The 15,861-nt window shown below is 49.5% G+C and overlaps 1 protein-coding gene and 1 long non-coding RNA gene across 5 annotated transcripts in view; one reads left to right on the top strand and one right to left on the bottom strand.

Annotated features, from left to right (window-relative positions):
- Pebp4 (phosphatidylethanolamine binding protein 4) overlaps positions 1-3,309 on the top strand; it is a 235,862-nt gene extending 232,553 nt beyond the window's left edge. The window contains exon 7 of the mRNA XM_052732847.1: positions 3,073-3,309. Within this exon, the coding sequence (XP_052588807.1) occupies positions 3,073-3,164 (92 nt within the window). The 3' untranslated portion in view covers positions 3,165-3,309. The remainder of the gene's footprint in view (positions 1-3,072) is intronic.
- The window catches only part of LOC128107216 (uncharacterized), a 31,898-nt gene extending 17,849 nt beyond the window's left edge, over positions 1-14,049 (bottom strand). The window contains exons 1-2 of one of the 4 annotated variants that reach the window (XR_008217007.1): positions 13,438-14,049; positions 11,107-11,322 (exon numbers count right to left, since the gene is read on the bottom strand). This is a non-coding gene — a long non-coding RNA (uncharacterized LOC128107216). Of the gene's footprint in view, positions 1-1,863; positions 3,180-3,243; positions 3,316-11,106; positions 12,986-13,437 lie in introns of those variants that run through there. The other 3 variants (XR_008217009.1, XR_008217006.1, XR_008217008.1) reach the window with 3 other exon arrangements.
- Positions 14,050-15,861: the final 1,812 nt, after the last annotated feature.

Genomic DNA, 15,861 nt, shown 5'->3' with positions numbered 1-15,861 from the left:
CTCAGAGTGGATCAACTCTAGGAGATGAACTGTCAATCTCATCCCCCTGAGGCCTGCAAATGATAGGCACACACAGCTGCCACTTGCAAATCACAAAAGCCAGCCCTGTGGACTCAGGACCTAAAAGGGAGAAAGTGACCATCAACATCTACCACCAAGGCCGTTCCAAACCCGCTAGCCATGGCATTCCCTGGGAGTGAAACTCAGAGGAGTGGTCCTTCTCCTGGATGCTGAAAAGAGGATCCTTCATCTCTCAGAACCTTGGTGCCTAGCGTAAGGCTAGGCATATAGTGTGGTTCAAATTCCTCCAGGCTTTAGATATGTTCCTCATGCTCCCCTCGGCCCCTTCCACAACCAAATCAACATCAGCACCTTGGCCAGCCTCTTCTCCACCAGCTCTTAGCAGAAGCAGTAGCCTCTTAGCAGAGCTCCTCCGACTGCTTCTGTGGGATGAAAGGAGTGCCCCTAGGGCGGCACAGAGACCGAACTGCATACAATCTGTGTGGCTGTGCCGCAGGAGTGCCAGCCCCTGTGTGGCTCCCTCCAGGCAGCTCAGGATATAAACACTAGAGGCTGCCTCCCCCTCGAAGCCTCTGACAGTGCACTCACCACCCTGCCCTGTGCCAAGAAGAATCCTGATGGCTACCAGGGTGGTGGTCCCGCCCTCTTCCTGCAGCTCGGAGACAGAGCAGTGCCATACAGGAAGGGGCTTTCCTCTGAGCAGTGACCACAGAAGCCACAGCTCTCCATTTCTCCCCACATGCCCCCGAGGGCCTGACTCACCCCTCTTCCTTCTAGAACTTGCTCTGGGTCAGTTCCTCCTGCCCCTCTGTGGCAGGAAACAAGTGGGGGTGTGTAAGGAGTCCTCTGCTGAGCCAAAGGAAGAGCCAGCAGGAGACTAGCCCAGGTCCTGGCTTTGTGGAGCTGCTGCCCAAATTGCTGAGAACCACAAGGTTGTTGAAAACGTGGCTAGAAAGAGCCTAAGTGTTTCAGGGCACTCTGAGCTCATACAAAAGACAGGGTTTGGCCAGCTCTATGTGAGGGGAGCCAGGCCTCTCTCGGGACATAGGGGATTTCTTTCCACCAGCTTACTCTGATCTCGTGATGGGTTTCAATTCCCTCATTGCCACCCAGGCTCCTTCCTGTCATACTCAGTGAGGAAAGGAGAAAGCTACCTTGTCCCCTCATACCTGTCACACACTACTTCACCCAAGATCCCTTCTCTGGCACACACACACACACACACACACACACACACACACACACACACACGTAATGGGGAGGCATGCATGCACATACATACAGAGACATACCTGCATGTGTTTTCCAAGGGTCAGATGACCAAAATTTCTTTCCAGCCAGCCTGGCCCCCTGGGGGCCCAGGGGTTCTCATCAGGCACAATGTACACAAAAGAACAGTGACACAAAGCCACACCATGGATTTGCCCAGCGTGGTCAGAACCTATCTACAGGCCAAGCTGGCCGAGTCTCAGCCGCCTTCCCAAGACAGTTGCATAAGCTCTAACCCTATAGCTCTTGAGGCTGAGTCAAATGTGCAGTTACTGAGTAGGGTTGAAGGAACCTCGAAAGGCTTTGTATCCCCATCCTGGCACCCCATCCTGCCCTGCCCACCCCCCCCCCCCACCGAATCCCATCTGTGAGCCGGAACAATCACAGTCCTCCACATTAGAAGTGACATGAAGTAATGTACATACTGCTCCTGTAATAACACCTGGCTCCTAGCAAACACCACTGGGTGTGCATTCATCATTACTGTCTGCATGAGCATCATTCTAGCTTTTGGGAGTTGGTATTACCAAAATGTTCCAGTCCTTCGGAAGATCTTTGAAACATGAACCTTACCTGGTGGAGAGAGGGGGTAAGTTGAGGAAAAAACATGGGTGGACTTGATCTCGTCCTCGTTGTAAAAGCGGCTGTGGGTATAACTGGGGACCACCAGTGGTCTATGCTCTGCAGGGACTTCCAGGCTGCCAACCTCATATGGTCGCTCTTCCCTCTGGATCCCAGTAACAGTTGGTGGGGTGAGGCCTTCTTTGGGTGTTCTCCCACCCAAGAAAGATTTCTAAAGTTAGCCTCTCCCCTAAAAGAATAAAACACTGTAGGACACATGTGAATTACAGTTTTCCAAATAAAGAGGAAAAGACTAAAAATTAGCGTAAGTATACTCCATGAAGTAGGTGGAGAAGATATATGACAAATTACTTGTTATCTGAAGTCCAAACCTACCAGTGCTTCCTGAACTCTCCTGGCAACCCTCTAGCCAGGGTGCTTGAAGCTTGGGATTTGGGAAAGAAACATGGGAACATACCTCCAACCACTTCTCTCGACTTTCTCCAGAGCCTGGAGCTGTATGCTTATTTCCCTGCCACAACACCCCTTTACGCTCCTCACAGAAGGTACACCTTGTTGGGCTGACTCCCCCAGAGAAGTCACCCCTCTGGCCTAGGCACTGACTAGGACTCTCCGGTCCCAGGCAGGGAACATGCCTCCCACACTTGATCCCTACCGAGGATCTAAATGTAACCCTTCTCCCTGCACCTCAAGGAGAAGCTGTGTTTTGTGAGGTGCTTGGGGCTCTGGCGGGGGGGGGGAACTATAAGAACAGCAATCTCAGCCCCAACACCTAGGGTGAGCAGGTGTGAAGAGAAGTATCCATGCCTTTGTCATGTCAGAAGTCAGAAGACATTCAAGAAGAGGGGGTGGGAAGATCAACATCCATCTGATGATACTCTCTACTTGGAGTGAGAAGGCAGAAATGTATATTAAATAAAAGGCCCGGGGGAAGGAAGCCCAAGGTGGCTTTAACTCACTGAGCCATGTTATTATCACCCTCTAACAAACAGGCCTCTATCTCTGTCATGTGAGAGAGGCTCTACAAACATCCAGAGCCCCCCTAAATCTAGGGCCCAGAAGATTTCCCATGCAGTATGTACTCCCTAGCCCAGTGACCAGGGTTAACTCTGTCCCCTCAGAACTGACCTCTTCCTGTCAGGCCATCTCAAGTCCGTGGTTATCCCTTACTATCTCTCTGTGGTCTGTCTGTCTTTCTAGGTGCTTGGGAAATGGACGATTTTCTGCAGAACTACCAGCTGCCACAGCCCAAAACAAGCACCCAGTTCATGACTGAGTTTGACGGGGCTTAGCCGGCAGGTTTTAGAAGAATGAACGAGGTCAAAGGCAAACTTAGTGAAAGGTAACTGTTCACTGAGCTGCAAACTGTACCTTCCAGGTGTGTGCCCACGTCATGTAATCCACGACAGATGGTCTGGAGACAGAATCTCCTCTTGTTATCTTCCAAATTAAAAAAAAAAAAAAAAAAAAAAAAAAAAAAGAAGAAGAAGAAAAGGGAAAAAAGTCACCCAGAGCTTAATAAGTCACTTTCTTGTAGTCGAAAGTTTTCTCCAGTCCTGCCCGGCCCAGCGGTCAGACAAATCTCTCCCACCCGCAATCCCGCAGCCGCTCAGACCCAAGTAAACACACAGAGGATTATATTATTTAAAACTCTATGGCCTATGGAATGCCTCTTGCTAGCTAGCTCTTATAGTTTAACTCAACCGGTAACTATTAACCTATGCATTACCACATGTTCCATGGCTTTACTGGTCTGCTGGCATGTTGCTCCTTGGATGGCAGGATGGCCTCCCCCTAGACTCCACCTTTCTCCTTCCTGTCTCTCTCCTTGGATTTCCCACCTGCCTCTAAGCTGCCTTGCCATAGGCCAAAGCAGCTTATTTATTAACCAATGGGAACAACATATATTCACAACGTACAAAAAGACATCCCTCAGAAAACTTTTGACTACACTTTCTAACCTGTATTCCTTTGAAGATTAATAAGGGAAGGGCTGGGGAGATGGCTCGGTCAAGAGCTTGCCTTGTGAGCATTAGGGACTGCATTGGGATATCCAGAAACCATGTAAAAAAAGCCCAGTAATGGGAAAAATGAGAATCAGATGCAAACAGATTCCCCAAAGCTCACTAGCCAATAGCCTAGGCTACTTGACCAATATCCAGGCCAATAAGAGACTGTCTTAGTTGGTCAGTGGTGGCCCATACCTTTAATCCCAGGACTCAGGAGGCAGAGGCAGGCAGATCTCTAGTGTAGCAGGAATCTTAAAAGGTCTTATTAATAAAAACAACGCAGAGCCAGGTATTGGGGTGAACGCTGGAAGATCAGAGAAACAGAACAAGTCACAGTCACCTCACCTTGGCAATTCCTCAGCTGATCCTGTTTCCTCAGACTGGAAGCCTCTGAGTCCTCATCCAAATGGATCTCAGCTAAACTACTGCTAAAGGCCTAAAAGCTTAACCAGGCTAGTTCCTGGTCCTCACACCTTATATACCTTTCTGCTTCCTGCCATCACTTCCTGAGATTAAAGGCATGAGTCACCATGCCTGGCTGTTTCCAGTGTGGCTTTGAACTCACAGAGATCTGGATGGCTCTCTGCCTTCGGAATGCTAGAATTAAAGGTGTGTGTGCCACCATTTTCTGGCCTCTGTATCTAGTGGCTGTTCTGTTCTCTGACCCCAGATAAGTTTATTAGGGTGCACAATATTTTGGGGAACACAAAATCACCACACTCTAGGACAGCCTGGTCTACAGAGTGAGTTCTAGGACAGCCAGTCAGAGCTACACAGAAAAACCCGTCTTAAAAAACCAGGTGGGAAGCCGGGCGGTGGTGGCGCACGCCTTTAATCCCAGCACTCGGGAGGCAGAGCCAGGCGGATCGCTGTGAGTTCGAGGCCAGCCTGGGCTACCAAGTGAGTCCCAGGAAAGGCGCAAAGCTACACAGAGAAACCCTGTCTCGAAAAACCAAAAAAAAAAAAAAAAAAACCAGGTGGGAGAGGGAGAGAGAGACAGACAGACAGAGAGACAGAGAGACAGAGACTCCGTCTTAAACAAAATGTTGGCTGTGCCTAAGGAACTACAATGCTTGAGACTTTCCTCTGACCTCACATTCATGCACAAACACATGGGTATATGCACACACAGGAGGAGGAGGAAAAGAAAGAAAGAAGAAAAGAAAACTGACAAGGAGGAATGGACCAGAGTCCAGCCCTCGCTTTGAGGATTCCTTACAAATGCAAGTGCATCAGGCTGACAGACAGAAGACCAGATCCCAGGGCCTGAGGCTCCAGATCGTCCGTCCTCCCTGAAGCCCCACATCCCCAGCTATGGCAGTGTGGAAGGAAGAAGTGGTAGTGGAAATTGGGTTTTCGACCATGGACCTTTCCAGCTCCAACAGCCAACAACCTTTATTTAGGGAATTTGGCTGGCACCTGTTCCATGCTAGACCCTGGGCAGAAAGAGAGAGAGAGGTGCTACTCTTGTGGAGCTAAGCAACCTGGGGTGGGGGTGTTAATCATCAGATAGTCACAGTCAAGTTATAGCAAACTCTGACAGTGTTACGAAACTGTAAAGGGGGTCTGGTTTCTGGCAGGAGCGGGAGAGGTCAGGCCTCTTGGAAGAAGTGGTGTTTGGAGCTGGAACTGGAATGTGGGATAGCGATTAAGTCAATGACTAGAGATGGAGACAGAGAGCTCCTTAGAGCTTCCCCAAGCTGCTGGCAGGAACATTATGTGGCATCTTCCAGAAAATGAAAGGCCAATAAAGTAGCTGGAAAGAAACATGCAAGAAAGACATTGGCTGGCTAGGTAGACAAAGGCCAGGCCCATCCTTATGGCCATGTTACAGTTTTGAATGGAATCCTTACAAATAAGAAATTATGGAATGATAAGTAGATTGGAGAAAGATGGGGGACAAAAATCAGATGTGTGCTTTGAAGAATCTGTGAGGAGGCTCCTTGGTGGGCATGAGGAAAGGGTTTTTTCATCATCTAAGGTCCTTGGATTTCCTTGTGCGTTTCTTGACTTTGCTACCCAAGGACCCCTGAAAATGCATCTCTGCTCCTCTCGTGTGCAGCAGGAACCATAACTACTCAGCTGCTTTACCCCCACCCTGGTCCTCTCTACTCTCCTCAAGATCCCCTCAATCAATTTCCCTCCCAGATTTAACAAGATGTGGAGACCTTGGCTGGGACACAGCAGCACTGGTGACCCACATACACCGTACTTTGAGATCCCCAGATGAAAGGGGCAGGGTGAAGTGAGGCATGTGGTTATTACCTTCTTAGAGGCCTGCCCCACGATGGCTACAAGGTAGAGGGGCCTCAGCTGACCCTTCACCCTGTGGAACACACTCTTAACTCATTAGTTAATTTTCAATTGATGGGATCTGAGGAACGCAATGGGGAGGGGTACCGAGTCTCTGCCTCGGGAGGATGCTGCCCCTTCCATTACTAGGTTCAGATCCCTGCCCAAAAGAATAGGAGCAAATTCTTATGTTCTAGCAGCACATCTGGTGCCAGCCCAGGGCAAAAGGAACCTCTGGCTCCCTCTACCCCACCAGGCAAGCCTGTAAGCAGAGCTAAAATAAGAAACAAAAGGAAGTTTCCATTTGCAGTGTCATGGAAGACAGCCACAAAAGGGACTTTTTGGGTTCCGTGTTCCCTGGAACCTTCTCTCCATAACCCTTACCATGCCAGGTGCAGAGTGTAATTGGCAGCTCCAATTGGTGCCCAGGACTAGGATAAATAGAAGGTCGGCTTGCTAGAACAACCCCAAATTGAGACATCCTCCCCTCTTCTGCTTTTAATTCCTTGCGGCTAGCATGTTTATTTTGGGGTAAGGAAAAAAAAATCGGATGTTTATCCTTCGAGGAAATTATCAGCTTGCTTTCTTTCCTTTTTTTTTTTTTTTTACCCCTCCTTTCTTTTGCCCAAGAGTTTTAGGCTTTGAGTTCAGCCCCGTGAGGGACCCTCACTCTTCAGGTTCTAAGAAGTGAAAAACACGGCTGGCCCAGGTCCTAGGCTAAAGCCAGCCAGCCCTCCCAGAAGCACAGTGGAAGGCCTAGAGGTGGAGGGGGAAAGTGAAGTCCTGGAGAGCAACCAGTGGGGGCGCCCGATCCTGACTCAGCTTTTTACCTGCAGATCTCTGTGGGGCCTCACACCCCTTCTCACTAGCTCCTCCAAACGAAAACAACGGCGTGTAAATTGCCAAGAAACATATAAGGGGGCATAATGTGACTCTTTACACACTAAGGAGAACTGACATCTTTAAACAAAAAAAAATCATCATTGTGATCATCATCATCATCATCATCGTCAGTTGTTACCGAACACTTCTTGCATACCAAGCGCTACACCAAACGCTTTCCATGTAATGTTTCATCTCCTGTCTTCCCACCCTGATTCACAACCTACTCAGGTCTCCCGTGCTCGTTCTCTCATTTAGTTGACACAACAAACAGCCTGGCGACGATGACAACGCAGGCAGTAGCAAACTCATCCTATAGCCGGGGAAACGGAGCCCTGCTCTCTGACTCACACAAAGCAATGGCAGGAGACTGTATTAACTTAAAGCCTCTCGCCACGGTATCCAGGGGGAAGCAGAACTCTAACTTTACTCTCTGGGCAATATAAAATAAAGTCCAGGTCTTTTATTCACTGGGAGGGGGGGGGGAGGCTGGACTGGGCCCAAGGAAAAAGGCTGCTAGCCCTCCTGGACCCTTGTGGAAAAGGCTAGGGCCTCGGAGTACTCAAGGCAAACAGGCTGACCCAGCCAAAGACCGACCGCATCAGCGCTCCCGGCCTTTCAAAGGCCACTGTTTCCCCGCTTCGCCACCCATTCACTGAACCCCCTTCTTATTCCCTCCCCCACACCTGTGTGATAGATACTTCTAAAAAAGAAAAAAACAGTAGAAAGGTGGGAAAGAAGGGACCGCCACCTAGGAGCACTCAAGAATGGCAGTGATGATGGAGACGGTGGTGATGGTGGTGAAGGTGATGATGATGGTGGTGGTGATGGTGGCGGTGTCAGGGCTAAGTAGCCATGGAACAGAAAGAAAGCCCAGTCCCCAGACCCCTCCCCCGACCCTACCCCCGCCAAAGACCTAAATTCTTGTGGATGTCTGCCACATGACAATCTAGTGACCCTGAGCAGCTCGACTGTTTCAGACCTCTGTTTCAAATGCAATAAAGAGTATAATGGAAAGCAGGGGGGGGGGGCGGATTTCTTTCTAGGATGGGTTACGTGCGATGTTAAAGGAGATAGCATGGCGGATACTAGAATGCAGTGTCTGGCACGCAGGCTGTTCAACAAATACGTATTTTCCCCTTCTTCCCTGCCTCCACTTTACCTGTTCTCCCCAGCTCAGCTGAAACAAGCCATGAGGCTCAGGCCCAGGAGCCACCTCCTCCAGATAAGAGTCCTTCCTGTCAGACCCATAAGGGCCTTGGCAGCCCAGGAAGAGGACTAACTAGCAAAGCAGCTTGAGCCCCAGCCCAGCATCCCCCTCCCAAAACTAAGAAAACATTGGGAAGCTCAGATCAGGAAAGACACCCAGTTTCTTAGCAACTAGCTAGCATTTCCCTGTAAAGATAAAGACCCTTCACTCAGAATACTACCCCCCCCTCGCCTCCCCACCCACCACCAGCCTCTCCAGGTGTTTGATCTACTTTGAAGGAATGGAGTGCAGAGCCACCGGCCTCTAGGACCTTACCTTAGCCAGCTTAATACTACCTGAGATAATTCCAGAACACATTTCCTCCTTCAGGTAATTAACTTTTACCTCTGCCCCCCAGTAGCTGTTAAGAGACACATGAGATGTGTACCTGTACACACACACACCCTGGGCCCGTATCTCCCCTTCTGAGACCAGCAAAGAATCAAGAATAAAAGGAAATAGAAAAGGATACAGCCTCCTATGTTCTGCTGTAAAAGAGCTGTTGATGGGCCATTCATTGCTCTCTTTGCCTGGGCAAGTCAGCCACCCTCTCTTGGCCTCAGTTTCTTCATCTATCAAATACTCTTTGCTCTGTTAGGTCCCCTCCACCTCCGTATCCTACAACTCTGTATGGTTATTTTGGAAAGTGGCAGAGAAAGCGCTACAGCAGAGTAGAATGAGCATTCCCACGATTAAGAATGAAAAGGAGCCAAGTTAAAGGTTAAAGGTGGGTTTACGGATGTAGGGAGCTGGCGACCCTGGCATCTCCCACAGGCAATATCTATTTCAGATGCAAGCTAGACAAAACCCAAGCAGGGGGGGCACCCTCATATTCACTTCAGGGACCCAAGGCAACACACAGAATCATGAACTAGAATCCTACGTCAGGAGCAATGGGTTAAACGGAACGAAGCAGAGACCGTCAGAAAGGGACCCAGCTGCCCTGGGTTCCCACTTTCATGTCCAGTCTCATGCTGAAAGCAGGTAAGCATACTTCCTGTAGGGCCTGAGTAGCAGCCTGCACGTCTACAAGCCTACATGCTCTCTGCTTCCCAAGACCCCCTCCCACCCACAAAAACAGAGACTGTCTTGCGTGCACCCTAAGGAAACGCGCGACTTACGGATGGCAAAGTCCCTGCCCTAGTCCATTTGTGTGATGGTGAAGCCTGTCAAGAGTTGAACGTCAGAAGAGAACAGTCAGAAGACAGGCCCCCAAGAGGAGAGGGGCATGCACACTGGGAGGGGATGCTGTAGTCCATAGGGATGGGACAGAAAACTTGAGAAGACAGGGTGATCAAGGCACTTACGAGCACCAATAGTGGCTCATCCCTGGCTGGTAGTACAGCAGGCTTACCTAGGCACAGCTGCAATCCGTCAGCCTACCCTCCAAGCCTTGATCCACACATAAATAACATCTACAGCAGCATCTACAACCTTCCTAATGCTGCGACCCTTTAATACAGTTCCTCATGCTGTGTTAACCCCTCACCATAAAGTTATTTTCATTGCCACTTCATAACTGTAATTTTGCCACTGTTATGAATCGTAACACACATATCTGATATGTAGGATATCTGATTTGCGACCCACAGGTTGAGGACCACTGATCTACAGCCTAACCTTTGCCCACATGGACACTGGTCACAATTGTCAGGAATTCAAGAGTCTTCTGGCTTCTTGTCAGCCTTGTTCTGCCCGTCCACACATATACAAGCATGAACATCCACATTTACAACACACCTCTTCTGGATGCAACCTGCACATACATACTGTCAACACAACAACCCACACAAAATCACATGGTGTACACACCCGACAGACACTACGGAGTATTGACTGTGCCAACCTCTTTCTAGACATCCTTAGACAAGTTAGTTGCATTTGTAATTATATTATTGAACCTCAACATACTCTCACTCACAGCCTGATCGCACATCAGCTCACCACTAACACAGAAAAAAAAAAAAAACCTCCGTTTGTAGGAGACTAAGGACCAGACATGACCTAACCACAAATCTCCCTTTGCAATCGCCTGCTGCTGCAAGCAGAGTTTTGATGACTGCAATGGAGGTTTCTTATGTGAGACTGGGGAAGGAAGGGGCAGGGAGGCGGTGGCAGAAGGGAAGCAAGCCTTCCCTTAAAGTTCACGAGGAAGGCATCCAGACACATACCCATCCTTCTAGCAGCCCTACCTCTGGCCCCTTGCCTATGTACTGCCCAGCCAGGGAAAGGAGAAGCCAAAATTGGCCAGACGAAGTTGCTAAATTGAACCTTGGCAGAGAAGGGGAAACGCGTCAGTTCCCCGGGGAAGTGGCCTAGCCCAGGGCGGCCACAGGCCCCTCGGCTTCTTACTCCGATGGAACAAAAGTTGCTCAAATAGATCTGATGCTTTGTTTTTGAGCCTAAAATACCCTGTGGTGGCAACCGGAAGTGTGACCACGGGAGGGAAGTAAGGCAAGGGGGAAGAATGTGTTTGAGTTTCCATCATGACCACTTTTTCTTTCATTTGGGGTCTAGAAGAAACTTCTCCACCTTCCCCTTCCCCCCCCAAACAAAAAAAAAAGAAATAAAAAACACAGTTTGTGCAAGAGGGAAGTGTGATCATGAGATTTGGGGCTTGGGCACCCAAAGCCACTATCACCAGTGACCTGCTACCCCGTTATACCCTCCCCCTCCAGCCTAAGAAAGACTATGAAAGTGGCCCTGTCCTCACAACACTGTCTGAGAGCAAGAAGCTACTCCAGAGGAAGAGGGGCCGAGGGGCGATTGCTTTCAGGATCTGACTGTCCCTAATGTACTTACGTGTGATTTTTTTTTTTTAATTGTGTGTGCATTCACATAGGGATGCACATGGTCCGACAAGCACGGACAGCTTCCAGCATCGGTTCCCTCAGCACCAAACTCAGGTTGTCCGGCTCAGCAGCTGGCAGCGTCGGTTCCCTCAGCACCAAACTCAGGTTGTCCGGCTCAGCAGCTGGCATCCCTCCTGACGAGCCATCCCATGGGCCCCTGGTGAGACTAAGTGAAGAAGTAAACAAATAATCACATGGAATTTTTCAGAACATCTAATAAGCCAAGACATAACTGGACTAAAACTCTGACCCATATGTTGGAACTCAGTACTTTGACAGGTAAGCCAGCAGACCAACCCATACCTCCAAATGCAAGCATCAAAGAGTAGCTACCAAGATAGGCCTCACCACCCTTCACCCTCTCTTCCTAATTTATTTTTACCCACACTCCTTACCACCAGATCATCTGTATTTGTTTACTCTCCCTACCCACCACCCTGAAGCCTCACGGGACCTGACTTTCCCCACTGCAAAGACCTGATCTCCTTTCACCAGTGCCTTAGCTCAATGTGTGATGGGGCCGTGGGCACACAACCCCCTGAAGACTTGTTAAAAAGAGAGAAAGAAGAAAGAAAGAAAGAAAGAAAGAAAGAAAGAAAGAAAGAAAGAAAGAAAGAAAGAAAGAAAGAAAGAAAAGGAAAGAAAAGAAAAGAAAAGAAAAGAAAAGGGCAAAGCCCTACTAGACACCAGATGCTCCTGCCATGTGGATGGGGATGGTGTTGGGGCCAGGAAGAAATAGGGATGCAATGGATATCTACACAAAATCAGAAGTTACTCTTCTGCCTTTGTGTTGAAGGGGCACATTTATCAAGGAAGTGCACAAATGGGGAAGGGGGATTAGGGAAGCCTGTGAACAAGGCATCCCCACAACATTCCCGCCAAGAAGACTGAGGTGTAAGGCTGTGAAAACCCACCCCCCTGTCCTGCCCAGGGTGATATCCGGTAGAACAGAACTTGGCTGTATGCCCTGGGGGTGAGCACTTGGAGGGTGGGAGACGGGGGAGATGGCGTCCCTGAGACCGCACAAAGCCTGAGAGTCTTGCCCCAGGTACCCGGACATCTGGGTTTGGACATCTGGGTTTGAACTGGTGACGGGAGACGTTGAGTGGCGCCGCTGGCCCGCAGCTGGGGACCTATGAACTCAGACTGCAGTTCAGAGGCTGCTCCCGGCCTCGGTCTCTGGGTGAGATTTACCAGCTTTTAACAACAGCAGGATAATCATGCTAATGAAAAACTCCCTCCGGGCTTGGGGTAGCCAGACTGAGATGAAGAAACCGGGAGGCATTTCGGGAGTCGCCTGATGAGTCACTCTGAATGTGCGGGGAGCCCGCCTGCATTTGGGAGCGAAGGACTTCCACGTCCTCTCCCTCTGCGCTCTACAGAGACGGCAGCACACGCTGGGGACTGCAAGGTCCACTCCTGAAGCATCCCAGGCCGTGCTTTGGGAAACTAGGCACAGCCTGGGCCCAAGCTCCTTAAGCTCAGCCACCAGCAAACCCAGTTACCCTGCTACTACCTGTGGTGAGGCCTGTGTAGGTCTCCCATCCAACACACGACCTTGGCTTCTCCCCAACTCTCTCCAGGCTGCCAAGGTTTTGGAGAGGGCATTGCTCTGATGTGTTCCCAGCTCCCCGAAGATCCCAGCATATGCTGGGCTCCGTTCCTCTTTCCTAAGGACTTTCCACCAATGCCTCAGTTTCCCTGAGTAGCAGTAGCTCAAGGTTCCCTACACCCCACCCTGCCCCCGGGTGGTGGGAGCATTAATTACAGTTTGTTCCTGGCTTTGAAGATGAAAATGCCAAGGATCATTACCTCTCAATTAACGGGGTTATTACCTCTTGAGATTGTGTCGGATGACTCCTACCCCACCCCACCCCTGCCCCCAACCTGGGATCCATAGTGGTTCCCTGTTGTACTGTTTCTGGGTCCCCCCACACCCTCATACTCCTCCTTCCCTGGTTTCACACTGGTAATTACCCTCCCCCCTCTTCAAAATTAGGACTGGTGGAGTGTTTAGCATATTCCATCTTGAATGAGGATTTATGGAGTCTCTGAAAAGGTAGTTGGTGTAGGTAGGAGGACGGATGGAGTTACAGGCGATTGTGAGCTCCCACTTCTTCTAATCATCAGCTCAGTAGGCTGAGGCAGGAGGATTAAAAGTTCAAGTCTAACTTGGGCTACACAGTGAGACCCTGCCTCAAGCCCTCTACTCCCAAAGACTTAGTTCCTTGGTGATCACCAGCCCCTCCAAAGGCATTAAACTCATGCATGAGCTACTCACAGAATAGGACACTAATCCCACCAAGAGCTACAGTTCTGAGCTCGAGAGAGTCATTAACTGCTTCTCTGAATCCTGCTTGACTGGATGCATACAGCAGCTTAAAAAAAACAAAAAAGCCAAAGATGTGCTTTCCAATCCTCTTTGGGATGGCAGAGACTAAAGGACTAATTAACAGTTTGGGGCTGAGGCTGAGACCAGACCTAAAAGCCTGCAACCCTCTCTAAGACCTAGGGTTTTCCTTCTGAGGGTGAAGGGAAAAAAATCAGTGCCTGCCTTATGAATAAAGCCTGTTGCGCAAAAGCAGGTGTACTGCAAACCACGGAGATAAGAATTTACCCATGGTCCCTCCCATTTTTGTCTCCTCGCTTTTCTCCCCAAGTGCCTTCTCTACCGCCCCTCCCCCCACCACACACACACTCACACACCTTTTCTGCTTCATTTCGAATCATGAAGTTCCTCTTTCCAAAAAGCACCATCCCCCGAGAGTCCTTTCTGCAGAGACACCATCCCTCCTAACTGAGAAGGGGTTATCCCACCATGGGTCCCAGGGGAGAGACAGGCCCTTAGAGCACATGACTCCATTTACCTTCTGTGAGCCTCTGAACTAAGACAGCAAAGTTCCTATTACAAGCCCTCATCCCCTGACCCACTCCCCCACACACACACCCCATACAGACACCCCACCCTTGCCCCAGGAACTCCGCCCCTCCTTCTAGAACCTTTAACTGCGACTAGGAACTTCAATACATTCCTCCCACACTTGCCTAAGATAGTCAGAAACCCAGAGAGCTGAGAAAGGGGACCTGGTTCATTAATTCTCTTTCCCTCTCCCCTTACTAGCCCCCATCATTAGAAATTCATTCAGAAACCCATGAATTGACAAAACTTGGAGCTGAAATTAGCAGAAAAGGAGGGTTGTCCAACCCTCTTGAAACCCATGAACAAGACTGGTCATAGCCAAAGTCATAGACGGATAGTTTATCCAGAAAATCAGAACTCATGATAGCCAGGCCAGGGCTAGTGTTTGACATTTACCTACAATGTACACTTTTCTCAGTTCTGCCTGTTACTACTTCCCTTCCCTCCCTGCCCCAGCTCTGTCCTGAATGCTCAGCCTCTGGGTTACCCATGACAACTAATGAGTTCCAGGGACTCGAGGGACTCGCTCACTTAGGCCTTAGGAGTGACCTCTAGGATAAACCACCTTGGGAATTTAGTGGCTACTCCCACCCTCCCAGCAAGCGGTCCTCTGTAGCAAAACATTTTCTCTTTGGTTATCAGACACCCTGAAATTACCTGAAGTGTGATCCCAGATATCCCGTTTCTACATGATTAGAAGAAGTTCGTTTGAATTAAGACCAACAGATTTTAAAAGAGAACTACGTCTGGCTGGGGAAGTGGTTCAGCTGATAAAGTACCTGCCAGGCAAACAAGAGCATCTGAGTTCAGATCTCTAGATCTACGTAGAAAAGCTGGACATGGGCAAGTGTGTGCCTGTAACTGCAGCTGCAGAGAAGGGGTACGGAGACAGGCAGGTCCCTGGAGCCCGTTGAGCTGCAGAGACACTCCAAAGTGAAAGGACTGCAGGGCTCGGCAGAGGACCTGGGCTTGTTCCCCAGTGTCCACATGGCTTAGAGTCACCTGGAGCTCCATTCCAAGGAATCTGACATCCTCTTCTGATCTCCAAGGATAGGTGCAGGAGCATGGTACATACAAACTCACACAGATGCACCACGCACACGCGCGCATATACACACACACACACACACACACACACACACACACACACACACACACACACACAGAGATCTTTTAAAAAACAAAGGTAGGGAGCAATTGAGGAAAGACACTTCAAGTCAACCCCCCCAACACACACACACACACACACACACACACACACACACACACACACGCGCGCGCACACACACACACACACACAGAGATGTACACACACAGGCACATGTGTACACACCAAATACAAAATTTAAAAATACATAAAAGTGAAGTATGTGATTATCCTTGGAGAGGATCCCATGGCCATTGAAACAGCTTTAGAAAATAGGACTTGAGCTCAAAGTGACACAGTCTCTCATGCCTACTTATTAGAAGTGCAAGTGCTACGCCCCTTTTCTGGCCTGGGCTCTTTCTTTACCTCCATGTTTGGTCCAAAGGATGCTGGGATACCACAGTCAAACCTCCTTTCTATTCCTCACTGCTTTCTCCCCCAGGTTTTCCAGTTCAGTGAGTGACCTTGTCTTCAGAAAATAAAGATGGAGGAGATGGAGAGACGCCTCCGTGGTTAATAAATAGTGCTTACTGCTCTTTCGGAGGGCCTAGTTCTGTTACCAGCACCCATGTGGTGGTGGCTCACAACTGCCTGTAGCACCATCCATCCTACCCACACCAACCACCTCATCCATCCTA

Source organism: Peromyscus californicus, unplaced genomic scaffold (genome assembly GCF_007827085.1).
Source record: "Peromyscus californicus insignis strain IS unplaced genomic scaffold, ASM782708v3 Scaffold_12__1_contigs__length_115047231, whole genome shotgun sequence".
Taxonomy (NCBI): Eukaryota; Metazoa; Chordata; class Mammalia; order Rodentia; family Cricetidae; genus Peromyscus; species Peromyscus californicus.
The sequence above is the reverse complement of the archived record's forward strand: the minus strand, read 5'-3'. Positions and strand labels throughout refer to the sequence as shown.